This window comes from Sebastes umbrosus, chromosome 12, assembly GCF_015220745.1.
Source record: "Sebastes umbrosus isolate fSebUmb1 chromosome 12, fSebUmb1.pri, whole genome shotgun sequence".
NCBI lineage: Eukaryota > Metazoa > Chordata > Actinopteri > Perciformes > Sebastidae > Sebastes > Sebastes umbrosus.
The window spans coordinates 32,782,912-32,799,809 of NC_051280.1; the positions used below are offsets into that span (position 1 = coordinate 32,782,912).

At 41.7% G+C, this 16,898-nt stretch overlaps 2 protein-coding genes across 27 annotated transcripts in view; both read right to left on the reverse strand.

Moving 5' to 3' along the window:
• Positions 1–1,758: 1,758 nt before the first annotated feature.
• Positions 1,759–4,114, reverse strand: LOC119498457 (E3 ubiquitin/ISG15 ligase TRIM25-like). Its single transcript, XM_037787421.1, has one exon. It carries the CDS (start codon positions 3,943–3,945, stop codon positions 2,281–2,283), a length of 1,665 nt encoding a protein of 554 aa, XP_037643349.1. The 5' UTR covers positions 3,946–4,114; the 3' UTR covers positions 1,759–2,280.
• Positions 4,115–8,739: 4,625 nt separating this feature from the next.
• The window catches only part of LOC119498442 (discs large homolog 1-like protein), a 136,857-nt gene continuing 128,698 nt past the window's right edge, over positions 8,740–16,898 (reverse strand). For 14 of the 26 annotated variants that reach the window (XM_037787375.1, XM_037787367.1, XM_037787366.1 and 11 more), the window contains 6 exons: positions 15,107–15,157; positions 12,984–13,085; positions 12,712–12,896; positions 12,453–12,562; positions 12,231–12,322; positions 8,740–11,220 (listed from right to left, as the gene is read on the reverse strand). In XM_037787375.1, coding sequence (XP_037643303.1) covers positions 11,114–11,220; positions 12,231–12,322; positions 12,453–12,562; positions 12,712–12,896; positions 12,984–13,085; positions 15,107–15,157 — 647 coding nt within the window. In that variant the 3' untranslated portion in view covers positions 8,740–11,113. The remainder of the gene's footprint in view (positions 11,221–12,230; positions 12,323–12,452; positions 12,563–12,711; positions 12,897–12,983; positions 13,086–15,106; positions 15,158–16,898) is intronic. The other 12 variants (XM_037787369.1, XM_037787368.1, XM_037787378.1 and 9 more) reach the window with 1 other exon arrangement.

Genomic DNA, 16,898 nt, shown 5'->3' on the forward strand with positions numbered 1-16,898 from the left:
ATCTACTAGAACAGTGTTAAAACATTAAAAACACAGGTGAGGTTTTTAAAAAGTGAAATGAAGGAGGACATACAGTAAACGCCTCGGTTAGTGAGGGACACAAGCCAAACTACCACCAGGAAAATCACTCATTTCTGTTTACTAAAAAAAGGAGAATTCACTTTGACTAAGAGAAGTCTGACACCCCTGACCATGATGTATGAGACATTATAAAGTTTCTGATGGGCTTAAAAACATGGGTTAAAACATGCAGTCAGACTGAGTAGAGGTGCTTTAACCTCCACTACATCCCTGGTTAGCAGGATGAGGGCGCCCTCTTGTGTTGTGCATCAAGTTTCACATTTCTCTTGTTATTAACCTGCTGTGATGTTCACTGCAGGAAGACGTGTCAAAACTTCACTGAGCCTTTGGCAGCTTCAAACAACATCAGTAAAGAGACATTTAAATAGATGTAATATCACACTATGTCAGTTTGTTCACAGGAGTCACACCCTGTAACACTGATGCTGCATTCAGGTCACATGGGAAAGATGGTGGAGAGGAGTTTGGACTTTAGCTCTCAGGTTGTAAATAGTATTAAGGAATGTGAGATTTGAGGCTGTAGGTTAACATTTCTCTGATTTAACAACATGGAAATATTAGTAACCAAATGTTAAGAATCATCTACACAATGTTCCTTAACAAGGACTTAACAACACTTCTTCACACCCAGACTTGACCCAATGAATTCTGACTGTTTTTCCAGTTTTAGCTTATTAGTAATAAATCCTCTTTATTGACTCAGAGCACAAAGAAAATGTTTGATTGACAGCTGATCTCTGTGCAGTGAAGACATGAAAAGAACAAGACTCAGTCTAAAGCGAGTATATGTCTGGACCGTATTTGGTCAGGATGTGAATTTGTGGCTAAATTGTTCCACAAATAGTCAGTGGTCATGTCTATGATGTTTCGTGAACAGTTTTTTTTCCACTTATATCTTAATGTTTGATTGAAAGACAACTTATAATGAAGCAAATTGCATTCAGTAATAGTAAATGGTAACATTTACTAGTCATACATTTTATAGAAGGTGAAAAGGTATCAGCATGACATACAGTCTGCAAGGTTAGGCAACAAGGCAGCTTTATTTGTAGAGCACATTTCAGCAACAGGGCAATTCAAAGTGCTTTACATAAACATTTAAGAACATTGCGACAAAGTGCAAAAGAACATTAAGACATAATTAAAACAGTTATAAAAACATTAAAGATTAGAAAATAAAAACAAGCTAAAAATAAAAGCTAGGATAGAAGCTAAAATAGAATAAAACACACAAGAGTAAAAGCTCTAGTGCAGTATAGAAGATCATTATCTGGTTTAATAGAAGGCAGCAGCAGCAAACAGGAAAGTTTGAAGCTTTGATTTAAAAGAACTCAGAGTTGGAGGTCCTGCAGGTTTCTGGGAGCTTGTTCCAAATAGTTGGTGAATAAAAACTGAACGCTGCTTCTGCATGTTTAGGTTTAAAGTATTTCAGTATTTTATTAAAGCATGTGTATCAAAAGCATTCATCATATAAGTGCTGTGTAACAATATATACATACTTACAAAGTTTATGTCATCACTGTTGTTGTTGCTGCTGTATTTATTCCTAGATGGAGTGTTAAAGGAGCAGCTGCATAGCCTGGCACTGATCGATCCAAACTCCATTCAGAAAACAAGCATTTTAAAAGTTGTTTGCTTGTCGTCTTGGTAACAGACCTGACAAAGCATGAATTCAGACTTTTTACTAATCATCATCATTATGTAGTTATTTCAGCATCATTTTTGATCTGTTTATTGCAATTAAATCACAGCACAGTCTGTTTATTTTGGGTTCATACCGCAGTAGCAACGTGTGTCTTGCTAATTTAAGCTTCTCGCTTGGTGTGAATGCACGGTAACACAATACGAAGCAACAACGTAACGTAACGTGACTTAAACGAACAGAAACAACAGCACATGCACAACAACAGCACGATGTAATGATTCAATGAACCGCTGACACGCTCCCCAGAAAACATGAACACTGAACTGTTCTCCACCTTTTCATTTAGAAAGAGCAACAACCAATGAGAAACCTCCAACAGTCAGCCGACCAATCCTGTAACTTCATCAGTCAGTCAGTCAGTCAGCGACAGACTTTAGTGTTTGTAAGTCTGGCCCTCTGCGGTGCAGCCACAAATCAGCTCTGCAGCAACAATGATGGACACCAGAGAAGTTGAAGAGTTAAAACACAGAATTGAACCCTCAAATGACTTCTGTCTATTTCAGTTTACACAACTCAGCAGTGTTATCATACTTATAAAGCCTAAGTCCAGCATAGAGAGGCTCAGTGAATGTGGTCTGGACTCTGTGGAGGAGAGTCATGGTTTCAGAGACGCTGTAGAAGGACAGAATACCTGCACTGTGATCCAGGTACACTCCTACTCTGGAGGACCGAGGACCTGAGACGGGAGTTTGAACTCTGTTGTACCAAAATGTATAACTGTTAATGTAACAATCTAACGCCCAAGATTTGTCATTGAATCCAAATCTACATTCACCCCTCCCTGCTCTCCTGATACTCTTGTATGCGACTGCTACATAAACTCCTAACCCTCTCCACTCCACCTCCCAGTAACAACGTCCAGTCAGACTCTCTCTACTCAGGACCTGACAATAATAAGTGAATCTGTCTGGGTGACTAGAATAAGACTGATCTTCTCTCATTAATGTTGCTTTTCTGTTCCCCTCAGATAATAACAGCTCTGTGTATGCTGTGTTTGGATCCAGTGTGATTTCTCGTGAATATTTTAAGAATCCAGCTCTGGTCTTGGGCTCTGGTTGTGACAGTAAAACATCCACATTAGACACTGTCCATGAGACGTTTGTCCATTTCTCTCTCAGAATGTCCTGTAGTTTATCTCTGACTTCTGACACAGCCGCCGTCACGTCCTCAAAGTAGCTCAGAGGACGGATATTGATGCTGGATGTAGACTCGCTGAGCGGTGACAGTGAGGGGTAGTTGAGTAGAAACTGGTTGTGATCCTCTGTGTGTGACAGCAGCTTCAGCTCAGCGTCTCTCCTCTTCAGCTCAGTGATCTCCTGCTCCAGCTTCTCCTGAAGCTCTTTGACTCGACTCACTTCACTTTTCTGCTGGGATCTGACCTGCTGCTTCACATCACAGCTTCTTTTCTCCATGAGACGGATCAGCTCGGTGAAGATCTTCTCACTGTCCTCCACTGCTTTATCAGCAGAGCGATTGACAGCCTCCACCTCCTGTTGGAGCAGCTTCACATCTTTCTCTCTGTCCTGGATCCTCTGCTGGATGTTGAGTCGACTCACCTCCAGCTCTCTCTGCCTCTTGGTCCTTTCTGCTGCAGCTGAGACGGTGTCGTGGCCTTTATGTTCACCCACAGGGCAGAGATAACAGATACACTGCTGATCAGTACGACAGAACATCTTCATCACCTCGTTATGATGAGAGCAGATGTTCTCCTGGAGCTTCTTGGAGGGCTCCACCAGCTTGTGTTTCTTGAACGGAGCTGAGTCATAATGAGGCTGGAGGTGTTTCTCACAGTAAGAGGCCAGACAGGCGAGACAGGACTTGAAGGCTTTCAGTTTCCTCCCAGTGCAGACATCACAGGCCACATCTTCAGGTCCAGCATAGCAGTGATCAGCAGGAGCAGCTTGGAGTCCAGTCTTCTTCAGCTCCTCCACTAAATCTGCTAACATGGTGTTTTTCATCAGGACAGGCCTTGGTGTGAAGGTCTGCCTACACTGAGGGCAGCTGTAGATGTACCTCTGATCCTGTCCATCCCAGTGGGTTTTAATACAGTTCATGCAGTAGCTGTGTCCACAGGAAGTAGTCACCGGATCCTTCAGTAGATCCTGACAGATGGAACAAGAGAACCTTTCCTGGTTCAGTTGATTTTCTTGCTGCGCCATTTCACCTCTCAGTAGAGACAACGCCCGTCTGAGTCGCACTACCTGAGAAGTGAAACTAGTTTGAGCTCTGATCTAAACAACATGTGCACTGAATGCAGCCTGTCAGCTCTCACTGCACCACCATGTCGGTTACACCCATCTTCAAAACTGTAGATCTGAAGGGGAGGGAACGAGGAAATAAGAGGAGAGAGTGCAACTGGGTGTGTTTGAGAGGAGGAAGAGAAGGGAGGGGTTATCAGGCTCTGCTTCATTCCAGTAAGAGGAGCGGCACTTAGTTTCATCCGTTACAACAGAGCCTCGTGGTTACAACACGCTCTTTAGTTGTGAAATACTTCTCGGCTAGTGTAATGATAGAGCTGCAGCTTTAACAGAGTACTTTTACAGTGTGGTATTAGTACTTCTACTGATCTGAATACTTCCTCCACCACTGTTGATATCAGTATAAATCTGCATGTAGTGAGCAGTGAGATCTCACCTGACAACATGTGACTGGACCCTTCAGTCTTCTTCACCAAGTTCATCCTGTAATGTCAGAGTTAGGAACACAGAAATCAATGTAATACTTTACTTTTCTTTCAAAATAAAATGTGTCAGAGGTAATAGAACTGACATTCAACTGATAAGATCTTAGTAAACATGTTGTTCCTATAAAGAGCTGATGGTAAAATCACTAGTAATACATTAATTGTGATTTAAATTTGGAAACTAAAAACAAGTTTATGAGCAGCAGAAGATGAAGAAAGAAACAGTTGTATACACTAACGTTTCTCAAAGCATTAAAAATATTCAAATACAGACACACTAAAAAAAAAGTATAAAAAATAAAATAATAATTTAAAATGTTCGTTAAAGGGACTGTTTGTAAGAATCAGGAATGTCTTGTTAACAGCGACACCTGTGGCCGTTAAGTCAACGAAAATCAGCGTCCTGTTGCTGGCGCTTGTGCTCGCTCTACATAGACATGAAGGAGCATCGCTCAACACAGTGAGGAGACACACGTCAGCTAAAAGCACAATATCACTCTATATTTCAGCTGCTTGGCAGTAATGTTAGCTGACCAGACCAAGGTCTCTCCATGAATCAATGCTGATCCTAGTGTTCGCTTTTCTTGCTTCAGGATCAATAACTCAGAACAGAAACGTTGTTAAAACACCAACGAGGGCTCTTTCTAACCGTAGTGAGGTAGACAACGAGCTACAACCTCATTTTAATCAACACATAACACATAACATCGGTCTCTGTGTGCAGCCGGCGGTGAGACGAGCTGTCAGGGACCGTCTATAAAGTGCAATTTTGGTGGTACTACACTGCATTATACTGACGTTATTGAATATTTATCCTATTAAAAATTCGAAAGAATTGCACTTTATAGACGTTCCCTGACAGCTCGTCTCACAGCTGGCTGCACACAGAGACCGATGTAATGTGTTATCAGTTGATTAAAATGAGGTTGTAGCTCGTTGTCTACCTCACTACGGTTAGAAAGAGCCCTCGTTGGTGTTTTAACAACGTTTCTGTTATGAGTTATTGATCCAGGAAGTTTGAATCTGTCAATATCTTTCCAACTTTACCGATGTACATCATCTAGCGGGGCTCCGTACATCAGGAATGCGTGGACTGTCAGGAATGATTGGAAGAAGTGCTCTATGAAGTATCTCGTTACTAACTTGAGGGAACGAGATACAAGAAGATGTTCTCCTAGGGGTCGCGAGGGCTCCGTAGAAATGTTTTCTCGGAAAATTAAGATTTTGTTTTTAGGAATTTCTTCAAACAACTTTGAATATTTTCACTTAGAGAAACTATGCTACAAAAAAGTTGAATACTTCCAAGTTTATTTTATGAAGTATAGTTAGGTGACGTTATATTTCCCAAGTATACTTTATGTAGGAAGTATACTAATATCAATGTACTAGTAGTATACTTCTAAGTGTACTACATTAATACTTCTTGGGACCGTTCTTGGTCCGTCCAAAAGTAACGCAAGAGGGGAACCCCGTGCGTCGGCCTCCGATGCCGAGGGGTGCCGACCTAGTGGCGGTAATTGATGAGTTGAGAGACAGAATGTGTTTGTACAGTAGCCAAGAACGGACAAACCAAAAAGCCTTTTGCATTTTTTACGTTACCTGAAGGCCACCGTAGTTCTCCGACACGCTTGTGAATGCTAAACCGAGGTGCCGCCAGCCGCCGTCTGACTTCCGGTGCTCCTAAAGTAGTGTTATTACGGCGTTTACCGCGGTTTAGCACTCGGCAGCTCACGTTACCGCAGTCTAGGAAAAAGGGAGGAGTGAGCGGAGGGGTGCTCAGTTGGTTGCAATCTGCAACCACGCCACTAGATGCCGTCAAATCCTGCACACTGGACCAGGAGACGCTGGATAAAACACATCAGGCCAACACTTTTATTGATTATCAGACGGAACTGGTGGCTCTGGTTTAAGAACTGGTCCCAGTCAGTCATCATTTAATCAGCCGATTCACACAAACAAACTTCTCTGTTGGTAACCATGGTGATGTGTTTAGTGGGCGGAGGGTTAAGTGGAGGCTAGCAAGTATTGTTGACTTGTTTTTTTAACAATGGCTGAAGAAAATCCTAGTTTCTCTCAACATGTGCCGTCACTCACTCTCCGGGATCACCAGTGGTAGTTGAGAAAGTTAACGTTAACCAACGGGACCAGATTAGCTGACCCCTACGCCGCTGCAGACTATTGGGCGGCTGTGGCTCAGAGGGTAGAGCAGGTCGTCCATCAATTGGAAGGTCGGTGGTTCGATCCCCGGCTGCTCCGGATCACATGTCGATGTGTCCTTGAGCAAGACACTTAACCCCAAATTGCTCCTGAAGGTATCGCCATCGGTGTGTGAATGAGTATTTAGATCAGATCCTGATGGGCAAAGTTGGCACCTTAGTAGCCTCTGCCATCGTGTGTGTGAACGGGTGAATACTGACATGTAGTGTAGAGAGCTTTGAGTGGACGGAAGACTAGAAAAGCGCTAAATAAATGCAAGTCCATTTAACATTTACTGCAGGAGGAGGAGACGGCTGGCTAACGTTGGCTAGCTGACGCCTACTCTCCTCCCGGTGAAGTCGTCTCCTAGCGGCGAGGAGTGAGGCAGAGGGACCGTGACCGGCGCTGTCCTCTGTTGGACTCATTTCCTGTAGCATGGAGCCGTCCGACCAGCGGGCTGGTGACCAACGGCAGCGCTGTAAAGATAAATTGAGGGCGTATAAATCTCTGGATGTCTATAGTTAACTATCCTTCAGTAAAGTCAGTCAGAAAGAGAGTCGGACAATATCGGAGAAGCGTTTCAGAGACGGAGAGAGAAAGGGATGCTAATAGTTTAGCCTTCTGCTAACCACAATCGTGACCGATATTAGCAAGATTTACTCTCTCTCCGATATTGTAGCTCGCTAGAGCCTCGAATCACAGTTTGTCATCTCTAATGTTGTGATATCTGGATTCTGGCAGCCAACAACACAACAAGAGGACATTTTAGATATGCACTGCCCGCTTCAGGCTCGCGTGACGGCAGCGTCGCGTCGTGGCCGCGTGATGCACACCTAGGGTGTTCACACTAGACGCGAGTTAGCTGCCTGTCGGGAGCGTGTCTGCTACCTGTCAGCTGTGTTTCTGCTGCTGCTGTCAGCTCTTTCTTTCTGCATAGAGTTTTCCTTTTAATGGCCATTTAACTTCATGATAAATATAATTTATATTTATTTTAGACAGAGAAAGGTTCAGAAACGTGTGGTAATTAGTGAATAATAGTAATAATCCACAATTAAAACTCCATACTGTATTCATTTATGATGCTTTCCAAGTCACTGCATGTTCCACATCACTGTCCGGCACATATTTCAGAATAAAAGCCTCGTGTTAACAAATGAAGGAATTCTGTGAAAAGAAAACCCGCTTTAGGGCTTTTATTTCGAAATGAAAGCAGGAAGTGTTGATTTAAACCCCAAACTTTATCAATTTTTTGAGCTCCCAAAGTTAGTGCGTGTTCCACATCACTGACTGCTCATATTTCAGAATAAAAGCCTCGTGTTAACAAATGAAGGGATTCTGTCTATAGAAAAAACGCCTGAGGGCTTTTATTTTGAAATGAAAGCAGGAAGTGTTGATTTAAAAACAAGTTTACTTAACTTTATTTTTTTTTCATCTCGTAACATATTCTACAGATAAACCTCGACACTGCAGTAAAGTCTTGCTGGTATGAAGTTAATATACTGTCAATAGATCACCTTCACTGTCTGTTGCTGCTGAGACACGCAGCTGAGACGCGAGAGGCTCGCGTGTAAAATAGGCGAGACCTCTATTCTATAAAATAGACGCGCGTCTCATGCGGGCAGTGTGTCCACTCTAACCTGTTAACATGGACGCCGAAATAAAAAACAACACGCCACGCGAGACTCACGCGAGCCTGATGCGGGCAGTGTGTCCACCACTTTAGTTAGCCTCCAGTCTTTCCTTTGTTTACCCTCCAGCTAACACCGTGACGTCATCATGACCTCATCATGACGTCATCTTGACCTCATCATGATGTCATCATGACCTCATCATGACCTCATGATGACGTCATCATGACGTGGGCTGGACCTGAGAAGAAGAAGAAGAAGAGAGCACTGCACCACTTCCTGTTTTCTTGTTAAGTTTTTTTATTATGCTTAAAAAAGAAAATTAAAAGACAGAGGAGGTGGTGATCAAAGAAAAAGAAAAAATATATATTCATATTCAAATATCTTTATACTTTTCTATTCATATATGATTAACAATGCAAAGAAAATAATTCCCGTAGTAGTAGTGCTTAAGTAAAGTTCAATATAGACTTTTATTATAACAAAATAGGCAGTTTACCGAGGGTTAAATATCTGTCAAAATCTCATTGTACAATAATAACCTGCGCGTTCGGGACACACCTGCGGACACCTGGAGGTGGCAGCTCGTCTCCAGGCGCACAAAGCATCACATGATCGACATCGTTTTTCATGGTAAGACACTGACGACGCTGACGGGCGTCTGACGGGGTTCGAACTCCCACTCACAAGAGGGCGCCGCTCCGAACAACACAACCCCAAACACACCGATGATAATAATAATAATAATAATAATAATAATAATAATAATAATAATAAAAATATCAGTTCAGTTAAATCAAGTGTATTTAAAGTTTAAAATCAGTGTTACACTTTCATCTCGTCAAGTCAATCTGTCTTTAAAGACTTATTCAATTAGATGAAGAGAATATCTCAAGCTGCTTTCAATGAAGAAAAATAAACTATATTTGATCATTTTGACAAAACAATCTCATGACGGAGAAATCTTGCAGTTCCCCTATAATTCTCATATTATCATCATTTTCACATATTGTTTTATTTGTAATTATGAAATAAAGAACTTGTATTTTTATGATATTTTTCTCATAATTAACAGATTTTAATTCCAAAAAAAGATCCTTATTACAAGATGATTTTCTCAGGATTATAAGATAATGAGCTTCTTCTAATTATAAAGTTGTTTTTGTTTGTTGTATGTATTATTTTTTCACAATTTGTGACAGTAATTCTGCATTTTCGCACACTGAGAAATTATATTTTCGTAATCATGAAATAAAGATATTTTTTATTGTAATTAGGATTATTTTCTTGGAATTAATTTAAATTAATTTATTGATTATGAGATATTTTTCTCTGGATTATAGGATAATTTTCCTGTAATGATTTTTCTTCTAATTATAAAGTAATATCCTCTTAATTATAGGTGTTTTTTATATTTTTGTATTTATTATTTTTATCAACAAGAATATTGTCTATAATTATAAGAAAATTATGGCAGATTTTTCTTATGAATTATAAAATAAATAGCTTGTGTTTCTGATATTTTTCTTGTAATTATGACAATTTTCTTGGAATTAAGATCTCTTAATTTTGAGTATATAAGTATTCTCGAAATTCTGTTTATATATTTATATTCCTTATTTTCCCTATTATGACTGTTTTCTTGTAATTACAATAATATTTCTCATCATTGCAAGAAAATTATGAGATTTCTAATGATAGTTTTCTTGTAATTAGGATGGGACAGTTTTTTTTTGTGATTATGAGGCGTGATTAATTTGGTGATGTGTCTTGTCTGTTTTTTCTTTGGTGAATTTAATATCCTGAAAAATGTGATTGGAGTTGTTTGAATCATTTTCTTCACTTCCAAGTGGGAATAAAAAGCCGAAACATTCTCGTTTTAAGGAAAACGTGGCTTTAGATTCCTTTACAGACAGAAAGGACTTGAGAAAATCAAGATGTTGTGTTGCAGTGTAGGTAGAAAAATGACCGCCATGACCTTTGAACTCACCAAAACTAAATGTCTAAAATGTAAAAATGTTCAGCAATAAAATCAGAATTGGTGGAGTGAAGAGAGTCGATTATTCCTCATCCCTTAAATAAAGCGAGTTAATCTGTTAAACGCCCTCCACAGCGCCCCCTGGCAGCAGAGCAGGAACCCTGCACAGCGTCCTGACAAACGTCCTGCAGCAGCGAGGAGCAAAACAAAGAAAATATAAACGTGAGTAAAAAAGAAAAAAAGAGGAAACGGTGAGATGCAGAACAGAAGAAGAAAAGCTGTGACGTCAGACGCCGAAGGGGCTGATGGGAAATAAACGGGGTTATTAACGGACATGCTGTTAAAGCTCAAACGTGCAAAGTTTCGCTTTTTTGTGTCTCCGCCTTCCTTTTCCCGGACCGACAGACGCTGCCTGAGACCGAAAACTCCGTCTGTCCGTCCGTCTTACCTGACATGACAAAAGAAAAAAAAAAAGGGTATAAAAACCCCACAAACTGAAAATCTTCTTCGTACGTTTCTTCTTCTTCTCGCCACTTCCATGGACGTGTCTTCTTCTTCTTCTCCCTTAAACATTAAGGAGCTGTACCGTGTTGAGTGTGATGTCATCATACTTCCTGTGTGCTTTTCTCTGCTGGTCAGGAAACCCAACAATGGAGTCTTATTCAGGCAAAACAAATACAAAATAAAAGCTCTGGTCAGTCGATGTGTCGTGTCGTTGATCGGGTTGTGGTGGTGGTCGGGGGGGCGAGGGAGGAGGCTGCCGTCTGCAGGTCGACTTTCCTTTTCAAAACAAAGTGGATCTAAAGAGAGGAGGAGCGACGGAGCAGACAGAGTTTTGATCCTCATAACTTCTCCTTGGACTGAACCCAGATGAACGGACCCGACTGCTCCTCGATGATCTGCTTCACCTGATCGTAGATCTCCTCCAGAGTGTCGCCCTGAACGATGGCTGAAAGAAATAATCACAATCAGAAATAAGTCAACGTTAATGACGAAGAAGAGAACTCTTCATGCTGAGACTCAAACCAACAGTGAACGTATCTACAAAGTATAGCGAGGCGAAGTCCCGCCCCTTCCTGTGGACCCCCATGGGACCTTACTCCAGAATGAATATGAACGGTAGTCAACGGAGAGATAAATCCATTTTGAATCGCTCCACGAATCACAGACACACGGATGATGTTTGTCAATTTAAAACTGAATTTAGTAAGTTAAGAAAGTCTCAGTTTGTTGTCAAACTGTTGAAGTATCAGACAGACGACACACACCAAACAGTGACTCTCTCTCTGAAGCTACGATGTCGGTGTGTTTCGTACCGGGATGCACTCGCTCCTTCTTTCTCTTCCGGGCTGATAAACAGACCCGGAGTCACTGGATAGAACACATCGGCTCAGATAACGGTTCATCTGTGTGTGGAACATAGCTAAGTTAGATAGCTAGTGTTGGTGACGTGGAACATAGCTAAGTTAGATAGCTAGTGTTGGTGACGTGGAACATAGCTAAGTTAGCCAAGCCTTTAGGTCTCCAGAAACAGCTGACAGCTACCGGGTGGCCAGAGGGGCTTCGGGGAGTTCGGGGAGACCATGGAGAAGGACTTTCGGTTGGCCTCAAGGAAGTTCTGGAAAACCGACAACTCCGACAGGGAAAGCCGTGCTTGGCTCAGGCTGTGCTCAGCGGGGGAGGAGGACTGCGGACCCGGACTGGGGATATTGTCGAAGAAAGAGCACTTTGAGGAGCTCCTGAATCCGACCATCACGTCCTCCGTAGAGGAGGCGGAGCCGGAAGACTCGTGGGAAGGCTCGTCAAAGCTCCTCAGCAGCAAGGCGCCGGAGGTGGATGAGATCCGCCCTGAGATGCTGAAGGTTCTGGACATTGTTGGAATGGCAGACCGAGGAGGTGGTTCTCATTTTTATGCACGGGAGTCTGCCCATCCAGCCTACCCGTGTTCTGCTGTCTCACCTGTGAAATGCTCGGTGAACTCCTGTTCCAGCTTGGTGGCTCTGTCGAAGGTTTTCCTGCCCTGCTCCTCCGTCAGACGCTTGTTCATCTCCCTGCAGGAACAAACATCACGCAGAGGTGTCATGTAGAAGCACTAGAAGTAAAAACCGACCGCTAGCGGAGACACTAAAGAGCCTCCTGGTTTTTACAGTACGGACGATGTATGAGACGTCATCGACTCACATGATGTTCTCCACAGATTTGGGTTTGATGAAGATGGCGATGGGATGAAGCTGAGCCAGCTGGAGTCTCTTGATGGCGTTCCCCGACACGTCCAGGATACAGTGTTTACCCTGAAAACGACAGAAGAGGAAGAACAACATGTTTTATCAGCATCAACCGTTTCACTTGGACAAAACTGACATTTCCAGAGTCAGTCTGTCGGAGCCGTGGAATCAAAACCCGCTTCATAAAGAAAGGACTGAACGCAGGTATCACATACAGGTGTTGGTACCTTCTCCGCCACCTCTCGGACCGACTGCACGCTGGTTCCGTACAGGTGGTTGTTGTACTGTCCCGCCTCGATGAACTTGTGGTCCTGGATGTCCTTCTCCATCTGCTCTCTGGACACCACAAAGTGATAATCTCTGCCGTCCACCTCGTAGTCCCGCTTCGGCCGGGTCGTGTCTGAGAGAGGAGGAGGAAAACTTTCACATTTCTATGAACAGGTTTGTATTTGGAGTCCAGCGGAGCCGTATATCTGTGTGGACTTACGAGGGACGCAGGATCCAAATTTGTCGGGGAACTCTGAGATCAGGTCGTCGTTGATCCGATCCTTCATGGGGCCGAGGATGATGACGGGACGGGTGTAGTTCACTGTCGGAGAGGGTGGAAACAGGAAGCGATCAAAGCTCATAACACAAGTTTCACGACACAGAGGTGACATACATCACTGGATTCTATCAATACTGAGGTCATCAGGCTAAATGACCAAAACACAACAAAACAAACCTCCAAAATATATATCTGAAATTAACATTTTTTATCTGTATTTTTTAATTTCAGTATTAACTTTAGCCATTAAAATATGATTACCATCAGTGTTTATTAATACGTAGCAAAACAAATTGATTTTTTTTTTAAAACCGTGGTTCCGTTTTTTTGTTAACTGACGTGTTCAGAGAATTACTTTGCCTCCACTTAAAGGGACTGTTTGTAACTTTCAGAAATGTTTCTTAACAGCGACACCTGTGGCCGTGAAATCAACGAAAGTCAGCGTCGGGTTCGCGCTTGTGCTCGCTCTAAATGGACATGAACGAGCATCACTCAACACAGTGAGGTGACACACGTCAGCTAAAAGCACAATATCACTCTATATTTCAGCTGCTTGGCAGTAATGTTAGCTGACCAGACCAAGGTCTCTCCATGAATCAATGCTGATACTGTGTTTGCTTCTCCTGCCTCAGCGCAGGCTCAGGCAGCGGGGCTCCCCAGCGAGAAACTCGTCTCCCTCCGCCCGCAGCCGGAGAGAGCAGGAAGACACTGGCAACTGGTCGGTAACGAGACGATAACGTTTCTCTCTGAGAAGCCCCGTCACTTCACAAGACACGGGAAACCTCTGTTGGTCTGGAGGAGCTGCAGCAGTTATTTCTGCACAAACCTCCACTGAACATTCACTAGATATTCTCAGAGCTAAACTAACTCTCCTGCAGTGTGGAGTGAGCAGCATGCACGTGAGAGGTGGAGAGAGACAGCGAGAACGCGCGCGCTGTCTGAGTGAAGGCGAGCAGGCAGAGGAGACAAGACAGCGGCCACACGCGAGCGCGCATATGTGCCGACCTGCTACATTTATACGCTTAGAAAGTTACAAACAGTCCCTTTAACTGACGTGTTCAGAGAATTACTTTGCCTCCACTTAACGCTTTGTTCACACAGGGAACGTCAGCAGCGCACGGCGGCTGCCTTGCTGAACTACCGCGTTTCACGCGTGTGGCGTCCACACCGGCAGCGTTTCTGCTGCAGCTGTCAGCCCTTTAAGAAAGTCATTCCATTTCATTTTATTATAAATGTCATTAAGATTAAGAAACGTGTGGTCATTTGTAAATAACAGTAATAATCCACAAGTAAGCCATTAAGATCGGATGCTATATTTGTGTGTTTATACCTTTAAGACCGGGTGCGACGTGCACGTGTTTTAGATGATGTCATCGTTTTCAGGACATGTTTATTTACCGATTATTGGTCTATCGGTTGGTATGTATACTGATTTGGCCAAAATGTAGCAAGTAGTATGCAGTATGCGAACAAAAGCAAAATCGGCAGTATGCATCGGACAGTATAGAGTACATACTGCATACTACATAATACATGCTGCATACTGCGTTCGTTAGTAGTTTGTAGTATGGAACGTAAATCGATTTATTTTGCAGTACGCTAGGCCGGGTTTCGCAGGATTCCGGTTTTGGAAAGCGAAAGTAAACAGAACGGACAATAGCAACCCTCCGCTACTTTACATTACAAAAATGACCGTTCCAGCGCTTTGCATTGTGGGATACAGCAGGCGAGGTTGACTGGTCCGATGCATACTGTAGATTTTTTCTGAATCAGTATGACATCCGGGTGTTTTTGTAGTAGGTAGTCGGCGGTTTTGAATACAGCCCAGGTTCCGTAGCCGCCACGCGCTCCTGACGCTCCTGACGCTCCTGACGATCCCTGTGTGGACACGCCGTAACGCTCCGCCCGCAAAACACGTCATCATGTTAACTAACAGAAAAGGGGTCGATACTATATATAACTGCAGAATATAAACTTCTTGCCGGTATGTTTGGAGTATTTAACCTCTCTAATTTGACTCAGAGCAGTTTGAAAGTGTCAGAGAGGAGTTCAAGTTGCTTTACCTTCCTGCTGAGTGACGGGTTCATAGGACAGAACGTACTCCTCCTGCCCACCTACAAACACAAACACACAGAGAGGACGGTTAGGAAGGAGAGGAGCTGCGTCAACAGGGGTTTAACCGATAGAGATGAAGGGATGAAGGAGGAGGAGGAGGAGGAGAGATGAAGTGAGAACAGAGGATGAGATGAGGTTCATCACAGGTGGTCAGGTACATTTTACTCTCCGTCTATACTGAGTGATTATTGCACAGAGCTAATCGTGTCATTCACAGACTGTTGCTTCATTTCTGCTGCAGAAACCCGATGTCAGAAAATACAAAAACAAAAAGACGCCGACGGGTTGAAAATAATGTTCAGGCGCTGTTTACAGAATCAGGACAAATTAGCAGCGTTAGAAAGTACATTTAATAAAGTGCTGTATCTGCAGTATTTCCATTTTCTGCTACTTTATACTTTTTACTGCAATACATTTATTTAATGACTTCAGTTACTTTACAGATTCAGATTATTAATTCAAAATGTAAATCAACTAGGGCTGGCAAAGCTAGCGTGATAACTCAGAGATACTGGTATCATCTGAAACTATAAAACCTGATGAATCCATCGGTACCAACCAGGTCAGACCAGCTGGTCATGAAGGAGGTTAAATAACGCTCCAAACTTCACGCTAATTTTTGGCGAGGAAAAACTGTCATGTCCATTTTCAAAGGGGTCCCTTGACCTCTGACCTCCAGATCAGTGAATGTAAATGGGTTCTATGGGTACCCACGAGTCTCCCCTTTACAGACATGCCCACTTTATAATAATCACATGCAGTTTGGGGCAAGTCATAGTCAAGTCAGCACACTGACACACTGACAGCTGTTGTTGCCTGTTGGGCTGCAGTTTGACATGTTATGATTGGAGCATATTGTTTTATGCTAAATGCAGTACCTGTGAGGGTTTCTGGATCAATATCTGTCATTGTTTTGTGTTGTTAATTGATTTCCATTTTTTATATTTTTATATTTATTTATTTTCTATTATTTTTTTATATGTATTTTTTGGATTTTCCATTTTCTTTAATATATTTATAAATTTTTCCTTTAAATTTTTATTTTTTATATTTATTTATGTATTTATATATTGTATTATACATAAGTAAGTACATATACTACATATACATACTACATTATACATAAGTACCTGTGAGGGTTTCTGGACAATATCTGTTATTGTTTTGTTTTGTTAATTAATTTACATTTTTTATTACATTTATTTATCCATCTAATTATTCATTTTTTTATCATTTCCATTTTCCTTTTTTTTTTTACATTTATTCATCCATTTTTTTATTTTCAATTCTTATTATTTATAAGTATTTTTTTATATTTATTTATTCATTTTCCTTTCAATTTTTATTTTTTATATTTATTTATTATATTTATTTATTCATGTATTTATATATTGTATTATACATAAGTAAGTACATATACTACATATACATACGTACCTGTGAGGTTAATTGATTTACAATAATTAATATATACATACATTAGCATAAAGCAGCATATTTGTCCACTCCCATGTTGATAAGACGATTAAATACTTAACAACTAATTGATCGACAGCCCTAAAGTCAACTAATAAATGATGATGTATTATTCAACAACTGCTGGGTTGTTGTTAAATAAATAATAATTCATATTCAACATATACATTTAAAGCCACACTCTAAAATCACTCTTTGATTTCTACACATCCATCCAGAGTTCATGCAGCAGTCAGGAGCTTTAAATGCAAACAGCCCGAGACA